This window comes from Jaculus jaculus, chromosome X (genome assembly GCF_020740685.1).
Source record: "Jaculus jaculus isolate mJacJac1 chromosome X, mJacJac1.mat.Y.cur, whole genome shotgun sequence".
Classification (NCBI taxonomy): Eukaryota; Metazoa; Chordata; class Mammalia; order Rodentia; family Dipodidae; genus Jaculus; species Jaculus jaculus.
In genome coordinates, this window is record NC_059125.1 from 67729117 (window position 1) to 67754088 (window position 24972).

The 24972-nt window shown below is 37.8% G+C and overlaps 1 protein-coding gene across 1 annotated transcript in view; it reads left to right on the forward strand.

The window, feature by feature from the left end:
* Positions 1 to 21518, forward strand: part of Uprt (uracil phosphoribosyltransferase homolog) — a 31758-nt gene extending 10240 nt beyond the window's left edge. Inside the window, exons 2-7 of the mRNA XM_004666985.2 lie at positions 8556 to 8598; positions 13407 to 13476; positions 14872 to 14934; positions 17440 to 17601; positions 18431 to 18529; positions 21261 to 21518. Of these exons, the coding sequence (XP_004667042.1) occupies positions 8556 to 8598; positions 13407 to 13476; positions 14872 to 14934; positions 17440 to 17601; positions 18431 to 18529; positions 21261 to 21367 (544 nt within the window). The 3' untranslated portion in view covers positions 21368 to 21518. The remainder of the gene's footprint in view (positions 1 to 8555; positions 8599 to 13406; positions 13477 to 14871; positions 14935 to 17439; positions 17602 to 18430; positions 18530 to 21260) is intronic.
* Positions 21519 to 24972: the final 3454 nt, after the last annotated feature.

Sequence of the window (24972 nt, forward strand, 5' to 3'; positions counted from 1 at the left end):
CTTGATTTCTCAGTGATGTTGCTGCCCAGGCATGTAAAATCTTCAGCAATAGGGTCTTACCATCTGTTACCCATGGGAAACCAAGGGCCTTGGCAATAGCCTTTAACAACACCATGCACTGACAATTTTCTAGTAGCAATCTATGGCTTGTGAATATGCCCTTATCCAAAAAAGTAGGCTTTCATATGTCTTATTTAGAACATCTTGAATTTTGATTGACCCTCCCCCCACCTTTCTTTTATACAATGTCTTCCCCTGAACTCACTTAGGCCTTTCCCCTCCCTGTAATCTGTTCTTCTACTTACATATATACAAAATCATCTCCTAAAGTCCTTCCCTCTTCTCCCTCACTTTTAGCCTTTTTCGAGCTTATGGGCCTCTGCTAAAAACTGATTTTTGGTTTCAGCTTACACACAAGTCTAAGCATTTGTAGCTAGGATCCACATATGAGAGAGAACATGTAACGTTTGGCTTTCTGGGCCTGGGTAACCTCACTTAGTATAATTGGTTCCAGATCCATCCATCTTCCTGCAAATTTAATTTTGCATTATCGCTGAATAGAACTCTATTGTTTAAATGTACCACATCTTTATTATCCAACCACCTGTTGAGGGAACTCTAGGCTGGTTCCGTTTCCTAGCTATTGTGAATAGAGCAGCAATAAACATGGCTGTGCAAGTATCTCTAAAGTAATGAGAAGAGTCATTAGGATACATGCCTAGGAGTACTATAGCTGGATAATGTGATAAATCTATTTTTAGCTGTCTCAAGAACCTCCACACTGATTTCCAAAATGGCTGTACCAGATTACATTCCCACCAACAGTGTAGAAGGGTTCCTCCTTTTACCACATGCTCACCAACCTTTACTGTCATTTGTTTTCTTGATGATAGCCATTCTGACAGGAGTGAGATGGAATCTCAAAGTAGTTTTAATTTGCATTTCCCTGATGGCTAAGGATATAGAACACTTTTTTAGATGTTTATATGCCATCTGTATTTCTACCTTTGGAACCTCTCTATTTAGTTCTATGGCCCATTAAAAAATTTTTTGTGTATTTTTATCTTTTTGTTTATTTTTGTTTATTTGAGAGCAACACAGAGAGAAAGACACAGATAGAGAGAGAGAGAGAGAGAGAGAGAGAGAGAGCGAGCACATGGGTGCACCAGGGCCTCCAGCAACAGCAAATGAACTCCAGAGGCATATCCCCCCTTGTACAACTGGCTAACATGGGTCCTGGGGAATTGAGCCTTGAACTGGGGTCATTAGGCTTAACAGGCAAGTGCTTAACTGTGAAACCATCTCTCCAGCTCCTATGGCACATTTTAATTTTTCTGAGGTAGTATCTCACTCTAGCCCAGGCTGATCTGGAATTCACTCTGTAGTCTCAGGGTGGCCTTGAACTCCTGGTGATCCTCCTACCTCTGCCTCCTGAGTGCTGGGATTAAAGGCATGTGCCACCATGCCTGGCTCATGTCCCACTTTTTAATTGTTTTTTTTTTGATTTCTTATTGTTCTGTTTTTTGAATTTTTTGTGTATTCTGGATGTTAATCCTCTGTCAGATGCATAGCTGGCAAAGATTTTCCCCCATTCTGTAGGATATCTCTTTGCTCTACTCAGTGTCCTTTGCTGTAAAAAAAAAAAAAAAAAAAAAAAAAAAGCTTTGTAATTTTATGAGATCCCAGTAGTTAGTTGGTGGTCCTATTTCTTGAGCAATTGGGGTTATATTCAGAAAGTCATTGCCTATGCCAATATATTGAAGGGTTTGCCTTACCTTTTCCTGTAGCAGTTTCAGAGTTTCAGGTATAATATTAAGGTCATTGATCCATTTGGACTTGATTCTTGTGCGTGGAAAAGGCAAGGATCTATTTTCATCCTTCTACATATAAATATCCAATTTTTCCAGCACCACTTGTTGAAGAGGCTGTCTTTTCTCCAGGGAACATTTGTGGCATTTTTTGTCAACAAACCAGATGGCTGTACCTGTCTGGATTAGCATCTGGGTCCTCTTTTTTGTTCCACTGATCTATATGTCTGTCTTTGTGCCAGTACCATGCTTTTTTTTGGTTCCCATGGGTGTGTAATATAGCTTAAAATTGGGTATGGTGATACCACTAGCCTTATTTTTGTTGCTCAAAATTGTTTTGGAGGGTTTTTTTGTGCTTCCAAATGAATTTTAAGATTGTTTTTTCTACTTCTGTGAAGAATGCTGGTGGAATTTTAATAGGGATTGCATTAAATGTGTAGATTGCCTTTGGTAAGATTGACATTTTCACAATATTGATTCTTCCAATCCAAGAACATGGGATGTCTTTCCATTTCCTAGTGTCTTCTGCAATTTCTCACCTGAGTGTCTTAAAGTTCTCATTGTAGCGATCCTTTACTTGCTTGGTTTGGTTTATTCCAAGGTATTTTATTTATTTATTTTTGAGGCAATTTTGAATGGGAGAGTTTTTCTGATTTCATCCTCTGCATGTTTATTGTTAGTATATAGGAAAGCTACTAATTTCTGTGTTTATTTTCTATCCTGCTATGTTGCTAAAAGTGTCTTTCCGCTCTAACAGTTTACTGATAGTCTTTAGGGTCCTTCATGTATCGAATCATATCATCTGCAAATAATGATAATTTGATCTCATCCTTTCCAATTTTTATCCATTTTATGAGTGTCCCTTGCCTTATTGCTATAGGACTTCCATTACTATATTAAATAAAAGTGGGGACAGTGGACACCTTTGCCTTGTTCCTGAATTTAGTGGAAAAGCTTCAAGTTTTTCTCTATTTAGTATTATGTTGGCTGTAGGTTTGTCATAAATATCTTTTATTATGTTGAGATATGTTCCATCTATCACCAGTCTGTAGGACTTTTATCATGAAGGGATGTTGGATTTTGTTGAATTCCTTTTTTGCATCTATTGAGATGATCATGCAATTTTTGTCCTTCAGTCAATTTATATAGCGTATTACACTTACTGATTTGCATATGTTGGACCATTCCTGCATCCCTGGGATAAAGCCTACTTGGTCAGGGTGAATAATCTTTCTGGTATATTCTTGTAGACTGTTTGCTAATATTTTATCGAGAATTTCTGCATCTGTGTTCATAAGAGAGATTAGCACTTCCAGTGCAGGCCTATGTAACTGTGTTTTTTGTCAGTCAACCTTGTTACCTTTTGTCTTGGCTCAGATCTCACCAGTGCTGAGTCCCACCTCTATCCCTCTATGTTGTGCTTTGATTTTGGTGTTCTGCTCAGCTGTGCTGGATGCCCTGCCACCAGGAGCTGAATGTGTGTGTTGTTGGATGGGGGATAGGCTAGGAGATTGCAGGAAGCCTGGAGTTGTACTGGAACTGCTCAGCTGGTCCTGATTGTTTCCCCTTCAGCAGCTCCTCTGCTGCCTCTTCAGGTTTCTTGACTTTGCAAAGAGGCTGATGAGGGTGGAAAATCCTCTTGTTCAGTCTCTGCTCCTGCAGTGGGGAATCAGGTAGGTGTGTAGATCTGCATGGGTCCATACAGATTGGGTCCCAGTCTGCAAGATCCTTGGTGGGATTCTGGCTGATTTACTCCTTTCTGATGGATCTTAGTCTCTCCTGCTACTCCGCTGTGGCCAGTAAAATCCTATATACCTTCAATTTTCTGATGAAGAGTGTATTTTGCTATGGTTTTGCTCAAATCTCTCCCTAGGCTGGGTTGGTGTGATTCCTATGCAGCCATCTTACCTGGAAGAGACTGGCCTATTTATTTATTTATTTATTGGTTTTTTTTTGAGGTAGGGTCTCACTGTAGCCCAGGCTGACCTGGAATTCACTATGGAGTCTCAGGTGGCCTTGAACTCATGGTGGTCCTCCTACCTCTGCCTCCCAAGTGCTGGGATAGACTGGCTTTTTTATGCAAGAGAGTTAGGGTGAAAGAGAGAGAGAGAGAGAGAGAGAGAGAGAGAGAGAGAGGGAGAGACAGAGACAGAGACAGAGACAGAATTGGCATGCCTGAGCCTCTAGCCACTATAAGTGAACTCCAGATGTGTGTGGCCCCTGTGTGCATGTATGAGCTTGTGTATTTGCAGCACTTTGTGTATCTGGCTTACATGGCACTTGGAGAGTTTAACATGAGTCATTATGCTTTATAGGCAAGTGCCTTAACCACTAAGCCATCTTTCCAGCCCTCTTTGGAGATTTTTAAAATACTTTACAGATAGTCTTACTTAACAAGTAGGGAAAATTCAGGTTTACACACTCCATATTAAAGTGAGAATTTGGTTTATGCTATGAATCTTGTTCTATGTGAAGATCACATCTTAAAATGGCTGCCTTTGGCTTTCATCTTGTTGCTACAGGTGTGCAACATGTCTGTTTGTGGAGACCATGTTAAGTAAAGTATGTTCTCAGATACAGTAGTGTCTCCATTGTCAAACATATTTAGGTTTATATTATTTTTAAAAATCTGCATTTAATATTAATTAAATTTCTATGGTTTGTATTCTAAAGGCCTCGATGTGCAATTTTGTTACTTAAATATATTTTAGAATATTCTAGGGATGTGATATGTATCTGTGTGATTTTAGTTTTGTGGTAGTTTTACATTTAATTTTATTTTGGCCTGTTATTAGAAGATGACTGATGTATAGACTGAATATGACCTGGGATCTAATTTCTAGTAAACTGTCTTTTTAAACAAATGTTTTAGCCCAATATTAGGCCTAAAATAGAGATGCAAAAAATACACACATTTTGATTGATCTGCTAAGTAAACACCTGTTTTTATAAATTTCTAGTTTCAACATTGTTAAGGATTTAAACATGATATTAAAAGGCCATTGTGTATTTTTAAATTTTTTTTAAATTTTTAATTTATTTATTTGAGAGCGACAGACACAGAGAGAAAGACAGGTAGAGGGAGAGAGAGAGAATGGGCACGCCAGGGCTTCCAGCCTCTGCAAATGAACTCCAGACGCGTGCGCCCCCTTGTGCATCTGGCTAACGTGGGACCTGGGGAACCGAGCCTCGAACCGGGGTCCTTAGGCTTCACAGGCAAACATTTAACCGCTAAGCCATCTCTCCAGCCCTTAAATGTTTTTTATTATTGACAACTCCCATAATAATATACAATAAGCCATGATAATTTCCTCCCTTCTCCTTTTCCCCTTTGCAACTCCATTCTCCATCATATCCGCCCACCCTCTCAATCAGTCTGTCATTTATTTTGATGTCATCATCTTTTCCTGCTGTTACTCTGGTCTTGTGGTGCCAGGCACTGCGAGGTCTTGCATATCCAGGCCATTTTTTATCTGGAAGAGTGTATTGTAAGGAGTCCTACCCATCCTTTGGATCTTATGTTCTTCCTGCCACCTCTTCTGCAATGGACCCTGTGCCTTGGAAGGTGTGACAGAGATGTTTCAGTGCTGAGCACTCCTCTGTTATCTCTTCTCAGCATTATGGTGCCTTTTCAGTCATCCTGAGGTCACCACCATCTGAAAAGAGAAGCTTCTCTAACCAAAAGTGAGAGTAGCATTAATATATGGATATTACCATTAAGAAAAGTGTTTACCTAGAAAGTTAGGTGAGCATAATATATGCATTTAGCTAGATGCCAGCAGGCATTACACCACTAGGGCTCCATGATTTCCCCGTCATAGGTTCTCAGTACCAGGCATGTATTCCCTCCCGTGGAAAGGGCCTCCAGTCCAATTAGAGAGCAATTTGTTTCCCTCATAACAGACATGCCACTATTGCACTAGTTGGCTCATTTGGCCTGGCTGGCCCAACTTAAGGCTTGCAGTGTCAACTGTTGTTTATTTCCACTGATAACTTCTCTCTCTCCCATGGATCTGCATAACTCTTTCCAGCTTTCTGTCAGCTGCTCTACAGGGAGGAGGTTTTCAGTTTAACTCCAGTAAGATTTCTCAGTGACTTTGAAGCCCAAACATGTGGAGTCTTCAGCAAGAGGGTCTTATCATCTATTCCTGGTGGGAAACCAAGAGTCTCAGCAATGGCCTGTAATGTTTTAGGGGTATCAGGTACCTCCCTGGCCAACAACTCACTGGAAGGTGCCCCATCCCTGGCACTGAACAATTTCTAGTAACAGTCTGTGGCTTGTGTATGTACCATTTTGGACCAAAAAGTAGGTTTCCATATGACTTATTCATATCCTCTTAGATTTTCATTAACCCTCCCTCACCCTTCCTTTACTCAGTCTCTTCCCCTGACATTATTTAGGCCTTTCCACCCCCAGCAATCTATTTTTCTACTTACATACTTGCAATACCATCCCCTTTAGTCCTCCCCTCTCCTCCCTCCCTTATATCCCCTTTCTAGCTTACTGGCCTCTGCTACCAGGTTTTATTCCGACTCATATACAAGTCCAAATGTTTGTAGCTAAGATCCACATATAAGAGAGAGCATGTGGCTCTTGGCATTCTGGGCCTAGGTTACCTCAGTAAGTATAATCCCTTTCAGGTCCATTCATTTCCTTGAAAGTTTTATAATTTGATTTTTCTTTATCACTGTATAGAACTCCATTGTACAAATATGCCACATCTTCATTATCCACTCATCAGTTGAGGGACATCTAGGCTAGCTACATTTCCTAGCTATTGTGAATATAATGGTAATAAATATGGATATACAAGTATCTCTAAGGTAGTATGATGAGTCCTTAGGATATATGCCTAGGCATTGTGGATTTTTAAAGAATTTTTTAAGAATTCTGGCTTTCCTTCAAATTATAAATTGAAAATAAAAAGTAGGTATGAAGTTTGTCTAAAACAAATGAAAGTCATATAATTATTGCTTATAGTGGAGTAACTTAGAACGGTGAATACTTTGATTTGAGGTCAAATAACTGTCCAGGTGACAGTTAACATTGGGTTTTCAAGAAGGTGCATATTATACAAAAACTGAAGATGGTGCTTTAAAGGAGGTATGAAAGAAGTTTAAAATGTCTGATTCCAAAGTAAAATAATACATTTTAACAGTTCTTATCAATTAACTTAAATAACTTTTCTATGTAATAATTGATGTATAACTGCTCAGAAAATATTTTTAATTTAGAATGAAGGCAAAATATATTATTTTTAAAAACATCTGACTTTTCTTCTCTATTGAAAAACTGTGTTTGAATTGTCTAAATGAGTTTTCATAGGTCTAGCTTACAGAGTAGTTGGTATTACCATTTTTTTATAGTTCTCTTCATTTCTTCAACAGGCATGTTTTAAAGACCAGTTATAGAGATGAAAAGTATTGGTTTCATTTGAAAATGACAATGCATCTAATAGAACCTATATTAACTTTAAAAAATTTCATATTTATTTATTTATTTATTTGGGAGAGGATGAGGCAGAGGGAGAGAGAGAGAGAGAGAGAGAGAGAGAGAGAGAGAGAGAGAGAGAGGGAGAGAGAGAGAGAGAGAGAGAGAAAGAAAATGGGCACACCAGTGCCCCAGCCACTGCAAATGAACTCCAGATGCATGTGCTGCCTTGTGTATCTGGCTTGCATCTGGGGAATTGAACCAAGGTCCTTTGGCTTTGCAGGCAAGCACCTTAACCAATAAGCAATCTCTCCAGCCCCTAGGACCTATTTTAAATGGCTTCTCTGTGTATATAGGAATGTGTGAATAGAGTTTCCTGAGTTTAGGGAATATTTATGTATAAAGAATACAGACTTTCTTACTACTGCTTAATTATACCCGTAGTTTTGGGAGTTGATATCTATAATATAACAGAACTGTGGTTACTATAAGAAACATAGCATTGTTTGTGTCTAGAATATTTCATGGCTTTCCCATGTCAGAGAAAGTGAATGCAACTGCAGTGGAAAAAATAGACCAATGTTATACTAAGATGATAGGTACTTACATACATCTTTTTGATGTTGTGTTGGGTAATATTTAATATGCTTTTGATAGGCAGGTAGGAATAGTGAAGTGTATAAACTGTAAGCCAGTGTAGTTGGTCAGACTATTAAACTTACATGGAAAAAGAAAGAGAAAATAGTACTAGAATTTTGTGTACAGAAATGCATAAATCTTTTAACATTCCCTTAAATAAGTTGAGAAAGTGATCCTAGAAATTAGATTACACATTCTTGAATGCAGTAGCAAAAGTAGAGAAGTTGTTTATAGTGTTTCAATTCCAAAAAGGATTAGAGATAAAACAGTAGGTAGGTAGATTACTTATCCCTATAAAATGGTTATAAATCAAGGTGAAGTGAGGGCAAAAACCAACCTGATTTTCTTAATACAAAGTTTCCTTTTAATTTGAGCTGTATATTTCCTGCCATGTTCCAGAGGGAACTTTGCTCTTAGATAGCTCAGTGGAGGCTGCATGATCTTTGCTATTCCTATTTCTTATGTTGATATCAAATAAGTACATCCAATAATATTTATAAGGCATAGCACTTTGGTGCTTATATCCAAGTAAAAATATCTTGCTTAAGTAATTATCTATACACATAAGCAATTAAGGTTTTAGTATATAATAGATTTTAATATCAGTGTTACATGTATTAAGTTGTGTTTTATCTTGAAAGTCTAATTTAGACTAAAACTTGTACTATTTTTTTTAGGACAGCCAGTAGAGGGGACTTCATGTTTTCTGCGGATCGTTTGGTAGGTGGAGGCTTTCCATTTTCATTTCATTGTTATGTCTAGTGATATAATCATGATAGGTCAATGGACTTTTTGGTTGTAGAGTGCTCTGTGGGTGAGAGAGAGTGCACCAAGTAACCATCATCTTATGAGGCTTCTGCAGTGCTCTACTGTTGTATTGAAACTCTGCCTCAATCCCTTTCACTCCAAAGTATTTCCTGTGAACTTCCTTGCCATTCTCAGATATTTACACTTCTCAGATGGATCTTAGCAACCTGGCTCTCAGCAACTCCTAAATACCTCATTTCAGGGCTTAGATTGAGGCAATTTAGAAGGAAACCAGATATGTTAGGAGACCAGTAGTTACCCTTGTGGTATCCAATTAATGAGCAAAAACTAGTGAATTTTTTGTAGCATACGTGAGGATGGTATGTATTTTGCTTCTGTTCTAAAATATCCTCATGCGTGAAATATTAAGTTGAACTGTCTATACTTCCTCAGGGAATTCTCATTAAAGACTGATCAAACCCAACTCTGTTTTGTTAAAATCATCTGGGATAATCAGGCCAAATTGATTTGTCTTCAAGGTAGCCACCATGTTTATTTCTTGTGTTGATATCAAAGTCTGCTCAGTGCTTGAAATGAAATTGATCATTGCTGTGGTTATAACTCTTCATTCATGTAAGTATACACTGCCCTCAAGTGAGTCAGGAACTACACTAAAGTGTTTTAGGAGGGAGGAGATACAACAATTAAAAATATAGACACGGTCCTTGAGCTTGTGGATTTAACAAGCTCAACACTATTGTTAGAACTTAGTTGGGAATGAAAGAAATGTAACTTATTAACTTCCAGTTATAATAAGATCATAGAAAGTAGATTATAAAAGGAAATGTGAGAAAAAAATGGCATGGAACTTCTCATTTGGATTTTTCCTGGAGAATTTATTCTAAAAAGTATAGAAAACTCGTGTTATACTTTTGGCTTTAATATGCATGGTTCAGAGATGCAATTCTATTTTAAATTAAGTTTTCAGGGACAGTAATAACCATTGGATAGCACCAAGAGGAATGTGGTTGACCTTCTTGGGACAATAGGCATTCTGTCTTTTTTTAATTTTAAAAAGATATTTTATTTTTATTTATTTATTTTAGAGAGGCAGATAGAAAGAATGGGTACACCACGGTCTCCAGCCACTGAAAACGAATACCAGATGCATGCACTACCTTGTGTATCTGGTATATGTGGGTCCTGGGGAATCGAACCTGGGTCCTTTGACTTTTCAGGCAAGTGCCTTGCCTTAATCACTAAGCCATCTGTCCATCCCAGTATTGTGTCTTTTATGCTTTGATCAAACAATAATAATACAAAACCCCAACAGATCTGAGGAAGAAGGAACTTGTGTCTTACTGGCTTCTGGGCAGAGAACAGTAGTTTGTGTTCTGTGGTAGAACATTGTTCCTTCTTTTGCTTTCCTTGTGCTCTTTTTACTTTACCTTTTCTTTCTGTTTCTAAAATATTCTATTTATTTATTTGCAATCAGAGAGATCCAAAAGGAGAGAGTGTGTGTGTATGTATGGGCATGCCAGGGCCACGAGTGCAAATGAACTACAGATGCATGTACCAGTTTGTACATCTGGCTTATGTGGGTACTGAGGAATCGAACCCAGGTTGTTAGGCTCTGCAGACAAGTGCCTTAGCCACTGAGGCAGCTCTCCAGCTTGTTCTTTTTATTTATTTATTTTTTTTAAATCTTTTTAAAAAATTTATTTATTTATTTATTTGAGAGCGACAGACACAGAGAGAAAGACAGATAGAGGGAGAGAGAGAATGGGCACGCCAGGGCTTCCAGCCTCTGCAAACAAACTCCAGACACGTGCGCCCCCTTGTGCATCTGGCTAACGTGGGCCCTGGGGAACCGAGCCTTGAACCGGGGTCCTTAGGCTTCACAGGCAAGTGCTTAACCGCTAAGCCATCTCTCCTGCCCTCATTCTTTTTATTTTTAAGACACTGTTTCTCTTTTTTTCCCAAGCAGGCCTCAAAGTCTTGTGCTCAAACATTCTTCCTGCCTCGGCTTTCCAAGTAGCTAGAACTATAGGCAGGAGCTACTATTCCAGATGCATATGGTCTTTTTCTATAGGAAGAAGGTAGATGTCATGGTCATTGTTATTCTAAAATGCTTCCCTGAAATAGCAGGCATTATATAGTAGCCAAATGAGATTGTAAGGATGTGTGGCATAATTTCCTGAAGGGACAGTAATTTGAACCCCTCTGTTCTTTGGAGTTTGCTTTAAAGGGCATAATACAGGATGGGGGAGGGTCTATTGTGGTTGTAGTTTAAGTAGGAACTCCAGCTGTATAGATTTTACTGGACATTTCTATTGTTGGGAAACTATAGCTGCTGTGAATTCGTGAGTGTAATGGCCATTTCTTTTTTTTTTAACTTTTTAAAAACTTTGATACTTTCATACATGTATATAATGTATTTTGGTCTTATTCTTTCCCAATTACCCTCTCATATTCCCTGCTCCTCCCACCAACATCCTTCTTCCTCAATAATCTCCACCTTCCTTCTCTGCCTTTTTTTGACCCACCGAGTTAGGGCTTCTATATACTGTGGAGTGGGTAACTTCTCAAATGGCTACACCACTGATAATTCTGACTTCCCCTTTCCTAGCAACCAATAGCTGACATTAGCTGATCTGGCAGATGTGTCTCATGCATCCTTCCCCCATCAGTGGTGATGAACTGATGGGCTCAGTCTTATCTAGGAAGCCATAGCTGCTGTGAATTCATGAATTTAATGGTGGGCCATGTTGTGTCCAGAAGATGGTATTTCACAGCACTTCTCCCTGTCCTGCTACTCTTACATTCTTTCTACCACTTCTCTTGCAGGGTTTCTGAAGCCTTGAGGGGTTGGTTTAGATGTCCTTTGAAATAGATGCTCTAGTTTCACCACTGACCCCTAAAAGGATTTATATTTTAGTTATCCTTCCTCTGGTTTTATGCTCTCTTTAAGACTTTGGGCACACTAATTTTTGCTTCAGGGTTGCAGGGGATGGGGCAGCTGAGCTGGACTCTTCAGTGAAAATAATCCTCTTCTACTTTATAATTTGCTCTTTTAAAAAAAGTATAGATCTCACGGGCTGGAGAGATGGCTTAGCGGTTAAGCGCTTGCCTGTGAAGCCTAAGGACCCCGGTTCGAGGCTCGGTTCCCCAGGTCCCACGTTAGCCAGATGCACAAGGGGGCGCACGCGTCTGGAGTTCGTTTACAGAGGCTGGAAGCCCTGGCGCGCCCATTCTCTCTCTCTCCCTCTATCTGTCTTTCTCTCTGTGTCTGTTGCTCTCAAATAAATAAATAAATAAATTTTAAAAAAAAAGTATAGATCTCGGGCTGGAGAGATGGCTTAGTAGTTAAGGCACTTGCCTGCAAAGCCTAAGGACTGAGGCTCAATTCCTCAATACCCCCGTGGTGGCACGTATCTGGAGTTTGTTTGCAATGGCTAGAGGTCTGGTGTGCCAATTCTCTCTCTATCTGCCTCTTTCTCTTTCTCTCAAATAAATAAATTTAAAAAATATTTAAAAGTTAAATAAATATTGATTTCTACAGAAGGTGTGGCTAGAGGTGAGTGTAGTCTTGTACACAGTATTCAAGAGGTTTCTGGGCCTTCCCTCTGTGTCTGTAGGCTGGCAAAATGCTGGCCCATTTACAATGGGTTCTTTTAATGGTATCAGGATGTTGTGTTATGATGAAAGAATAGGAAGCATGGTGCTTCTCTCTGCTATTCCTAATTCTCAATCATTAATGTACTATTTCTTGGAGAAAGTGCATTGCAGACTTAGTTTTGTCTTTGTTACAGTAGGCTTTGGATGCTCATGAGAATACCATATCTGACTTTGGGAGACTGTTCCTGATAGTTTTAAGTGATCCTTTCCTCTGTACCACACGTTAGAATTCTTACAGACTGTAGCACATAGCTTGAGGTTTGCTGAGATGAACTTCCAGACCAGGCACAGTTATGAAGGAAGGGATTTATTTAATCTTACAGATACAGGGGAAGTTCCATAATGGCAGAAGAAGCTGGCCTGCTTTCACAGGACCAGGTACAGAGAGAGAAGCACAAGCCAAAAGCCAAAAGCCACACAGCACAGCACACTTCAGGAACTCCAGCTAGGCAAGCTTTGCATATCTTTAGATTGGAATCTTAAAGCCACTGTCACACCTTAAGATCTGCCCAGTGATACTGCCTCCAGCCAGGTGGCTGCATATGCAAACTAAAATTAGAAAAATACTGAATATATTGGGGGTCCATCTATTCAAACTACCACACAGCTGAGAAAAGCTCTAGGGTATTATACTGAATCTTTTTCAGGCCTAGTAAATTGGTTCAGCCTATCCCATCCCATTCATTTCCTTACAAGAGCTTTCAAGCTTTATTTGCCTTATGATTGGTCTTTATTAAAAAATAATCCAACTTAGAGATTTCAAATGTACTAAGCAAGACAGATTAGGTTCCAAAGGGCACTATCAAGGGTACTTGCCACAACTCCTGTTGCTTGTTGAAGTTTTGCATCTCTTATAGCCTGGACTAAATCAGAAGGGATGTTAAGACCCTTTGATAGCAATCATGTGCCTGATGGAAGTTGGACACCTAGCAGCAAGCATTCTAGTATTTGGTTCTATCCCTGTATCTAACACATGACAAGAGCCCTTATCCTTCTTCAATAAGTTAAATCCTTACCTGTGTGCTACTGGCTGCCTACTGTTCATTCCCTAAGGCTAACAGCAGATCCTCAGCTCTAAATATACTCTTCCTTTTACTTTCTAGATCAGACTTGTTGTGGAAGAGGGCTTGAACCAGCTGCCATATAAAGAATGCATGGTGACCACTCCAACAGGTAACCAGTTTTCCTCATAAAAATTCTGAGGTAGGGAGGGGGAGGAAAACAGAAGGGATACAATTGGAACAGACTCATTATGAAAAAATAGGAGTCTAGGTATAATTGTTCTTTTAAGATCTTAAAAACAACACTCTGGGCAGGCATGGTGGCACAGCTTTAATCCCAGCATTTGGAAGGCAGAGGTAGGAGGATTGCCATGAGTTTGAGATCACCCTGAGACTACATAGTGAATTCCAGGTCAGCCCAGGCTAGTGTGAAAGCCTACCTTGAAAAAGGAAAAAAAAATGTGTGAGCACAAAACCCTCTGGGACATTCAATAAAGAAAGCTGTGTAGGTGACTTTTAATAGCTTACTTGTCAACTCAAGTTAAAGGCTAAGAAATATTCTTCAGCATGCAGGTGTTGCTTCTGATGGTGGCCCACTGGGAATAGACTTAAGCCTTGCTGGCAGGTTATCTTCACCTCTATGGGGAAGCCATTGGTGCTAACAAATGCAAGAGATTAGTTTGCCATTGAAACTCTTAAGTTTAAAAAGGATGAGATGTAAAAGGAACAGAAAACTAAAAATGATAAGATTTGGAGAAGGTGATTTGTTCTAATAAAAATAAAATCAGGTGTAGTGACATACGGCTTTAAATCCAGCATATGGGAAGCAGAGGTAGGAGGATCACTGTGAGTTTGAGGCCAGCCTGAGACTACGTAGAGAATTCCAGGTCATTCAGGGCTAGAGTGAAACTCTGCCTCAAAAAAAAAAAAAAAAAAAAAACACCCAAAACATAAAATAGTCAAATATCCCTTTTTACAAGAGTTGAATTTCTCATTAGTTTGTTTAGTAAATAATGGAAAACTCTTCTTTTCAAAGGGTTGACTTTATAAAAAATTGAGGGCTGAGCTTGTTGCTTCTTAAGTGACACAATTTAGGATGAGACTGAGGTTTGAGTAGCTTGATGACTACTTCAGCCTCTTTTGCTTTTAAAGCAGAGTGGAGGCTTATAAGAAGGACTAGAATGAGGAGGCATTCTGCTGTGCCTCTCAGAGGGGCTCCAGTTTGAATTGATGAGGTATGTAGCAATCAATGAATGCAGTGATTCTCCTGTGAATTCAATTTGAGGAACGTGTATATGAATATCATGCTATAATAAGTTCTATTCCCATTTGATGAAATTCACCTCTCCCAGTTATTCCCATGGGTTTTTTTTTCCTGAAGAATTAAGAAATAACTATGAAAACTCATGACTCATATTATTACTTTCACAGGGAACTCAAGGTGTTTTACAATGTGTCTGGAAAAGGGTTGTTTTGTACCCATCTACTTTAATCCATGGGCACTTTATAGAATATGCAGGTTGTTCCAATGATAAAAGATAAATTCTTTTGTTTTATTTTCCAACAGGACACAAGTATGAAGGAGTGAAATTTGAGAAAGGAAATTGTGGGGTCAGCATAATGAGAAGTGGTACGTTTGCATGTGTGTGATATTGTCTCTGCATGCATAGAAACGGTTGCTGTTTCCCAGGAGAGAAGCGGGCTGATCTGTCATAATTATAGACTGCTTTTGCTTAAATCTTGCCACCTATCTTCACGTTGTATTGTTGCCTATCCTTACAGTGCCGTGGAGTCGTGACCTGTGTGCTGCTAAATTTGGCTAATTTTAATTGCAAAGCATTTTTTCTTAGTGGCCTGCTCCCATGAGCAATCGAGCTTTCAGAAAGATTCAGAAGACAGTGGGACAAGAGGACAGGATGCTTCTGCCTTGGGGAGAATAGGGTGGTTTGCAGATTGAAAGAATATGGCATAAATTTGGACCTGAAAACCTTTTGGTTACCTGCCAGGAGTCTATTCTGTTTTTATTTCTTTTGCACCACGGAATTTTGTCATCTAGGCTGAATGACTTATTTAGTATTTTTTAATTTTGTATTTGATGAGTATGTGACTGTATAGGTAAAAAACACCTGTCTGCCATTAGCTCCAGGTATTTTCACTTGCTGGTCTTACAGATGTTTGCACTGGTGTCTGAATCCAAATGATTACCTTCCTGCCCAGGTTTTGTGTAGCAAAATGTCATGCTTGTGATGATTTCTCTTTGACAAACAGCCTTTTTTTTTTTTTTTTTTTGGTACGAGAGGTAGAAGCCTCACTTACTTGCTTGCACTGGAAACAGATGGACTTTTTTAAAACATAGAAGCATTCACTTTTCTCTGACTGTGATTATGCTTGTGGACAGTTTACTACCTCAACTCAAACAGGAGCTTTAGGCTTCCCCTTTAAATAAAGTAGCTCTAATGCAATGATAGTATTGCCAGGTCAGTATTTTAATGTTAGTAATGACAGTGGGCCCAGTTTCTTCTGCTCAGCTCCTTCTCTAAGTGTGTCAGCATAGTTTTTGTACTGGTGTATTCCCGATGATTTAGGATGATGAAGGTAGGGTTGGATTTATTTATTTTTTTTTAATTTTTGAGAGAAAGAGAGAGAGAGAGAATTGGCATGCCAGAGCCTTAGCCACTGCAATCAAACTCCAGATGCCTGCTCCACCTAGTGCAACCTGGCACTTGCCTCACCTTTGTGTGTCTGATTTACATGGGTTCTGGAGAGTCAAACATGGGTCCTTAGGCTTCACAGGCAAGTTCTTTAACTGCTCAGTCATCTCTCTAGCCCAGGGTTGGGATTTTTTAATGGTGCTAGTATTTGAATCCTGGATCTTTCTCATACTAAGCACATAGCTTTAATAGGATTGTTTTAACTTTAATAACCACCTGGAAAAAACTGGATTTATATTTACCACCAGAACTATAGATTCCTCTAATTGAAATGAAAAGTTAATTTAAGAAAATATTAAATAAATATTAGTACAGATAGAATTCTGATATAGCCAAAATCTTGAAGATTATATGAGAATGGCTGCCTTTTGGCAAACAATTCTATAAGGAATTCTAACTCAAAAGTAGCTCTAGAGCCAGGCATGTTGGCATACACATTTAATCTCAGCACTTGGGAGGCAAAGGTAGAAAGATTGCCATGAGTTTGAGGCCACCCTGAGACTACATAGTGAATTCCAGGTCAGCCTGGGCTAGAGTGAGACCCTACCTCAACCAAAAAAAAAAAAAAGTAGACTCTGTATTTAGAAACCAGTAGAGTGGGGGGGAGGGAAGAGGGTTTGCTGTCTAGGGAAGGGAGAGCAATATACTACTTTGTCACTATTTGGTCACTATTTGTAGCAAAACCTTTATCAGGGATGCCATTGTTGAGCTAAGTGATACCACTTTGCTCTAAAAGGAGCTCCTTGGGTCTACATGCCCCATTCTGCCACAAATCTTTTATCTTTCATATTTTTTTCAGACAAAAGTGGTAAATTTAGGTGGTTTAAAGACTACTTTAAGGGCTGGATGGGTGGCTTAGCAGTTAAGGTGTTTGCCTGCAAAGCCAATATACCCAGGTTTGATTCCCCAGGACTCACGTTAGCCAGATGCACAAAGGGGCACATGTGTCTGGAGTTCGTTTGCAGTGGCTAGAGGCCCTGGCATGCCCTTTTTCTCTGTCTCCCTCTTGCTCCTTCTTTCTCTGTCAAATAAATAAATGATAATAAAAATTTTTTAAAAAGAATTCTTTATAACAAGAGTAAAAGCATCTTTGATACTGAGCAAGCCTAAGGAGAACTCTACCGGGCACCACTTTATTTCCTATAGTCACAAAAATATATATATATAAAATCTAGTAAGCCAGCAATAAACTGGTTTGCCTTAGTTTCATTGACTACTTTGTCTCTTGGTTTCATTTCGCTAAGGATAATATATGAGTATATCATGAGGAAAAGCTGGTAGCTCCAGAAGAATGCTTTTTTTCTTGATAGTATCTTTTTGGATTAATGACATAATAACAGCTACAGGTTCTGCTTTGGATTTTCATTCTATGTGTCCCAACCTTTTTGTTCCAGTTTTTAGTTTACTTTATTTCCTTCTTCAAGGTGAGGCAATGGAACAAGGTTTACGAGACTGCTGTCGATCCATACGAATTGGCAAGATCCTGATTCAGAGTGATGAGGAAACACAAAGAGCCAAAGTATATTATGCCAAGTTCCCCCCAGACATTTATCGCAGAAAAGTCCTTCTGATGTATCCAATTCTCAGTGAGTGGCTTAAGTTTAATTTCTATTTTTTGTTAGAGTTCAAATTCTTCTTAGTGCCTGCCTCCTACACATCCTTATATAAAATGTAAAATCAGTTTCTAAATGTGATTTTCTCTGTTGGATTTGGAGTTGCCCTGGGCAGTTCTTTGGGAAATTTTGATTGTGGAATAAGGGAATATATATTAGTCAAACTTTATTTGCTCCAAAGAACATCTGTCTTAAAATGAATACATTAAAGTAAAAGGACCTAATGAAGCAAAATATATAGAACACAGAACATGTACTAAAACATGTCTTTCTCTAGCTTAATGAATATGGTAGTGATTTTCTCAGGGTTTTATCCTCTCAAGAGAGAAAACTTTTTCTGCTATTCAGTTCTCATTCTTAAGCTTTCTTACATCATATATAGTCTTTCAAAGAGGTGAGGGAGAAATATGTTAAATATATCTCAAATAAATGGGGTTAGGGCTTATTGTGCATTTAATACTTGTATTTGTCATGCCCATTATTAAAAATAAATAAATAGCTGGGTGTGGTGGTGCATGCCTTTAATCCCAGCACTCCGGAGGCAGGGGTAGGAGGATTGCCATGAGTTTGAGGCCACCCTGAGACTCCATAGTGAATTCCAGGTCAGCCTGGGCTAGAGTGAGACCCTACCTCAAAAAACCAAAATAAATAAATAAGTAAATAAATAAATACCTTCAAGAGAAGTTTTATCTACTGGTGTCTTATGTTAGAGACTGTATTGCCCTTACTTGAAAAACATTTTGTCATGTTTAATATGGCAGTGTTAATATTATTAATACACTTGGTTGTCTTTTGATTGTAGGCACTGGAAATACTGTAATTGAAGCTGTAAAGGTTCTTATTGAGCATGGTGTTCAGCCCAGTGTTATTATCCTTCTCAGTCTCTTCTCCACTCCTCATGGTAAGTTCAATGAGTCCATGACTAGTGCTTCAGATTGTCAGGAGCCCATCTGTCTAGCCTCTCTTTCTGAGGAAAAGTTTGGTTGTGTCCATATTACATTTAAATCTAATTTTGGTAGTTATAAATTAGGTTTCTCATCTCTAAGCTTAGTGACAATATTTTTAACATTATTTTTTTTTTTTTTGAGACAGAGTCTTGGACATTGGGCTTAAACTCTTGGATTTAGGTGATCATCCTGTCTTAATTTTCCACATAGCTGAGACTACAGATACATGCCAACATGCCTAGCTTATTTTATACCATTTTAATTTTCAAATTCATGTGGAAAAGTATGAATTCATTCCATTGAAAAGAATTACAATTGTTTGCCCAGTGTTTCTATTTGAGTAGAGCCTGTAAATGGCTGGCTCAAAGGTCCGACTTACCAATAGCTGCCCACGTGAGCCTGAGAATAGTTCCCCAATAGCAAGAAACTCATGGCCTTACTGAAGTAAACTTCACAATTTGAAGTGAAGATTTTTTGAGTTAAATTTCTGCTCCAAGGGCGCAGTAACAAGAACCATATATTTTTAATTTCCTGCAAAAGATGTATCTAAGTTAAGATTCTGGTTTTCTTACTAATCAACCTAGGAGTATGTCAATCTAGGAATGAATATATATATATATATATTCTCCTAAGCAAATAATCATAGAGCCATGTAAGAATTTAGTTTCTAGTATGTTCACTGTAGAGCAATCTAGTATAAGAAAGGATTTTGAACTATATATAAATGGTAGGTGGATGTGGTGGCAGAGGCAGGATCGTTGCAAGATTGAGGCCTGCCTTATCTACATAGCAAGCTAGGGATATATAGTGAGAACTTGTCTCAAAAAAGGAAGTAGATCCATGAATAACAAGGAAATAGGAGGTAAATAAGTAATATATGGTTAGAGGATATAATATATAACTTTAAAACTTATTTTAGAAAAATATTATTGACATAAAATGGTAGATGGCAAATGTTTAAAAAGCATCATCAAATAACAATATCTACTATGAAATGTTATCAACAAGTTTAGAGATGACCAATACAAATTAGGACCATTTTAAAACAGACTTTAATTTAACATAAAACCTAATCTTTCCTTAGTATGAGAGGCTAGGCAGATATGCAATACTATTTAAATTTTTGTTTCAAAATGTGCATATGGTATTAATAGTGGTTATTTTAGGGTGCATTTATAAGAGACTTTCATTTCATTTTTAAGCTTTTGGAGGGAAGCTTTCTAAGTTTTCTGCCATGAGTTAATATTTGCATCATAATAGAAAGAAAAATAGATGGTTTCTCTAGTTGGGGTGTTCCCTCTTTTCCAAATCTGCTAAGTTTCAGATAACCCTGAAGATGCCCCTGGTTATCTATTTAGGAACATTACTTTTCAGTGGATGTTACATAGGAATATGTACTATTTGATTATTTTGTTCATTTGTACCCAAAACATCCCTGTTATTCAAATATTGGTAGTGAAGGAGTGGTTTGCTTGATACTCCTGTGTACCCAGCATTGGTGACACTGAAAACAGATAATCTAATAATTACAATCTTTGGGAATAGAAAAGTAATCTCATTAGTTCTTTCTTTTAAAATATATTATTTATTAATTTGCAAGGAGAGAGAATGAGGGAATGAGAATGGGTGTGCCAGGGCCCATTGCCCCTGCAAATGAACTCCAGATGCAAGCATCACTTTGTGCATCTGGCTTTATGTGGGTACTGGGGAACTGAACTCAGGCTGTCAGACTTTCAAGTATGTACCTTGAACAGCTGATCCATTTCTCCAGCCCATTTCATTAGTTCTAATAATATTTATTATAATAGTATACTATTCTTTGACGTTATAGCTGAAAAAAATCTTTATTCTGTGGGAGCTTTGCTGTGGCTTTTTGCTTGACTGGAGTCTCAGACAGTTTTAGTTCCTTGCCCAGCCACCTCACTGGAAGTCATAGTCCTTATATCTAAAAAGGTAGCTTTGTTGGACATACCAAAAGAAGTCTTTTTACTTGACTTACAGTGTTCTAACTAGGAAACCTTCATTTTGTGTGTGATTTTTCTTTTAAGAAGTATCATATATACTTGGTTCTACTCATCTTTTTTATTTTATTTTATTTTATTTTTATCTATTTATTTGAGAGAGAGGGAGAGAGAGAGAGAGGAAGGGAGGGAGGCAGAAATAGGAAGGTAAAGAGAGAGACTGAGAGAATGGGTGCTCCAGGGTCTCTAGCCACTAAGGCTCTCTCCAGACCCTTTTTCTTTTGTGTCTGTTTTTCGAGGTAGGGTCTCACTCTAGCCCAGGCTGACCTGAAATGCTCTATGTAGTCTCAGGGTGGCCTTGAACTCATGGTTATCCTACCTCTGCCTCCCAAGTGCTGGGATTAAAGGCATGAGCCACCACACCCTGCTGGTTCTAATAATCTTTAATGGAAAAATAAAAAAGACATGTCAGAAAAGTTGTTATAACTGATTAATTTGATTTTTAAGAATGTAATAATGAGAGGGCAGGAATATAGTTTGGCTACTTATCAAAGTTTTTCAGAAATCACAATTACATAAACAAAGAGATTAACTATGTCTGACCAGGTACCTAAGGACCATTGTTTTCTGTCCTCTGTCAATATTAGATCTGGTGACAATGATTATAAAAATCTTGAATTTCAGCTAGTGTTGTAACAATAAGTTTTTTTTTAATTTTTTGAAGGTGCCAAATCAATCATTCAAGAATTTCCAGAGATCACAATTTTAACTACTGAAGTTCATCCTGTTGCACCTACACATTTTGGACAGAAATACTTTGGAACAGACTAAGTTATTGAAGGAAAATGAAATATCTTGTGTGATATTACAGTTATATATGGATTTTATATTTGTTTTACTAATTCGTTTAAGAAATGATGAAAAAATATTAAATATGCCATTTAACATTGGAAGTATATATAGTAAAAAGAAAATACTTGAATTTTATTTGGTCATTTCTTTTTCTTTTTTCTTTCTTTGTTTTTTATGTTTTCTTTTTTGTTTGGTTTTTTGAGGTAGGGTCTCAGTGTAGCCCAGGCGGACCTGGAATTCACTATGTAGTCTCAGGGTGGCCTTGAATTTACAGCAATCCTCCTACCTCTGCCTGCTGAGTGCTGGGATTAAAGGCTTGTGCCACTACCACACCCAGCCTTTTGTCATTTCTTAATGGTTAGCACCAAATTCAGCAAATTCAACAATGAATCATACCAACGACACTTAGCAAGGAGGAAAATTTTGATCATACGCTAGTGAAAATTGCTAAACCTTCACTCAGTATACCAAAATTATTCCCTAACTTGTGATCCTCTTAGTTTGGAGGTTGCTTGCAGCCAACAGACAAAATCCAAATGAAAGCCAGTTCTTGAGTTTACTGTAGTTTATATTTTGTTTACTATGATTTTAGCTCTAGGGAAATTTTCTGTATGTGGCTGTGGTCACCCTCCTCAATACTTCCTGGTGCTGTAAAAACTGGTACTTACCAGAGAGGAAAGAACAAGAATAATGTCCTGGAGTTTTTTTCACTTCCATTAATTTCCTCACTCCATTGGCAGACCCAGGATGTCTGGTGGACTCTTCAGATGGGCCATTATGTTCCTCATGGCTCATTTCCCAAACTGTACACTGGGGGTATGTGCCACCCAAGCTGTAGTATAGTACAAGCCATGGCAGGGCATTTCCAGCAACTGGAACTGTAATGTTAATTTACTAGACTGAACCAGGGATGTCTGAGGCTGACAAGGAAGTGCTAAATACTTTTATGTCATAATCCTGTAAAAGGGAGTTGGTGGTAGTTTTCTCAGGTGTGGGGAAAATAGGAATTTTGCTGCATCTCATGGTTAGTAAGTAAATCAAAATAGTTCATTTTAACTTAGGTGTTCTAAAGGCCTTTGATTTTGGAACTTATTTTACATGTTTTCATCTATAGATATAATAAAGTAGAAAAACATGCTCTTTAAAACTTCATAATGTTTATATATGTTCATGTTTAAGCTTCTGAAATGGAGAGAATTCCTTTTAGAAAAATCAGTTTTTGTGTTTCTAAAATCTACATATAAAACCTTGATCCCATTTTCCATTGGTATTAGTATATTTTAACTTGGGGGTGGGATGGTTATTTGATTAAGTAACTCCATGAAAGCATGGGCCTCTGTTTAAAAGCATAAGAAAAAACAGAAAGCAGTGTCTTAGAAAAAAAAACAAAGCTGAAAATATCAGCAAGGGTCACAAGGAGGAAAGAACCCTGGTATGAATGGGTCAGATTTTAATTTATGATTCTAGAATACTGCAAGGGATTTACTCCATTTTTTCTTTACCTATAAAGACTGTCATGTAATAAAATGAGATTAATAGATGACTTTTATACTGGCAAATGTTGCCTTCAAGTTCTTATTGAAAGTTTCATCTGTATTTTTAGTTTGATATTTTAATACCATGTGGATTTTGTTTACTACTTAATTAGCAGAAACTGTAACTGAAAGCTCTTTAAAGCCAAACTCTTTGTCATCCTGTCCCAGGAAAGCTGTGAGCCAGCAAATTTAAGTATATGATGAGATCTACTTGAGATTTTTGCATTAAATTTAGTTGGAAAAATGATGTGTACTAAGCTGGATATACTGGTGCATGTCTATAACCCCAGCATTCAGAAGGTTGTGACAGGATAATTGTGAGTTTGAGGCCAGTGCCAGACTCTCTAAAAAAATACTTTCCTACCAGTATAAAAGTTACTGCTTCTGATTTGGTATTTATGTTAGCCCCTGAGTATTTTGTTTAAAGTGGCTTTCCATATATACATTCATATTAAAGTGTTGGTATAGAATAATATCTTAAGCAACATGTTTGTTGAGATAGGATCTCATGTTGTACAAGTTGGCCTTAAACTTGCTATGTAGCCTAGGATGACCTTGAACGTCTGATCCTTTGCCTCCACCTAGTAATACAAGCTTGCACCACCAGTTAGCCTGATTTAAGCAAACTCATTTTAGATCATTAACCATTTAAATTTCATGTCACTGTTATTTTTCATCAGTGAAAGTTATTGAGAGTTGTCTATGTTTGATTCCCACATAGATAGCCTAGTATAAGCAGTAGAACTATTGAATGATGTCGTTTTCTCTACTGTTGTTTGTCCCCTACATTTCTTCAGATGTCACTATGACCTCTGAATTTTGGAAAATTTTAGCAAAGGAATTATTACTCACAGGGTTAATTATTAGTAGGCTTCTATTTTCTGTGGTTGACACAAGATTAGCAGACTACTCAAAGTAAAATTGATTTTAGTTACATAAACTTCAAAGCATTATAAACTGTAGATTCCTTATTGAAGAATAAACCCTAACAATGAAAATGGTACTCCAATGGTACATAGAATTAATCCTCAAAATTTGAATATGCATGAGAATCACTTTCAGGGCTACAGATTTCTGGGCCCCACTCCTAGAGTTTTTGATGCAGTGTGTCTTGATTTTAGAATTTTTTATAATATATGATATAAGCATTTAATGGTATAAAAGTTCCTATATTTATGTAAGCTGTACTTCACAAATTAGGATATGTTATGTTTTTCATTTTAATTTGTATAATTTTTTTGACCCAGGGTTATTTAGAAGTATATTAGGTAACTTTAAATATAGAGAACTTTCCAGGTTTTTTTTTGGGGGGGGGTTCAAGGTAGGGTCTCACTCTGGTCCAGGCTGACCTGGAATTAACTAGGTAGTCTTAGAGTGGCCCCAAACTCATGGTGATCCTCCTACCTCTGCCTCCCGAGTGCTGGGATTAAAGGCATGTGCCACCATGCCCGGCTCAGATTTCTTTTTGATATTGTTTCCTAAATTAACTCCATTATGGTCAGAGAATAAGTTTGTATGATTTGGATCTTAATTTATTGATATTTGGGTTTTGTCCATAAACTGTGATCACTTGGTAAACCTTCCCTTGGTAAACCTTGGAGATATGCATATTTTGTATTGTTTTGCGGAACATTCTATAAATGTCAGTCAAGTTAAGGTGGCTTATGCCTTCTATTTCTTTACTGATTACATTTGTGTTCATTATTAGGACAAGGATATTGCAAATGGACTAAAATTCTGTATTTTTTTTCTCCTTTCAGTTCTATGAAGGTTTTATTTTATGTATTTTGAATCTCTGTTGTTGAGGTACATAAACATTTTAGGATTGTTTTATTCCCTTGATGATGTGACCCCTTGTCATTGTGAAATGTTCTATTTTATCTCTGCTAATAGTCTTTGTTCTGAAATCTATAGAACTATCCCAGATTTCTTTTTCACTTGCTTGTGTTTTCATATATAACTGAAAGTATAGGCAGTAGAGTCTTGCTCTTTTTTTCAGTCCAATTTGACAGTGTTTCCTTTTTGTTGGCATGTTTAGACTGTTGTCAA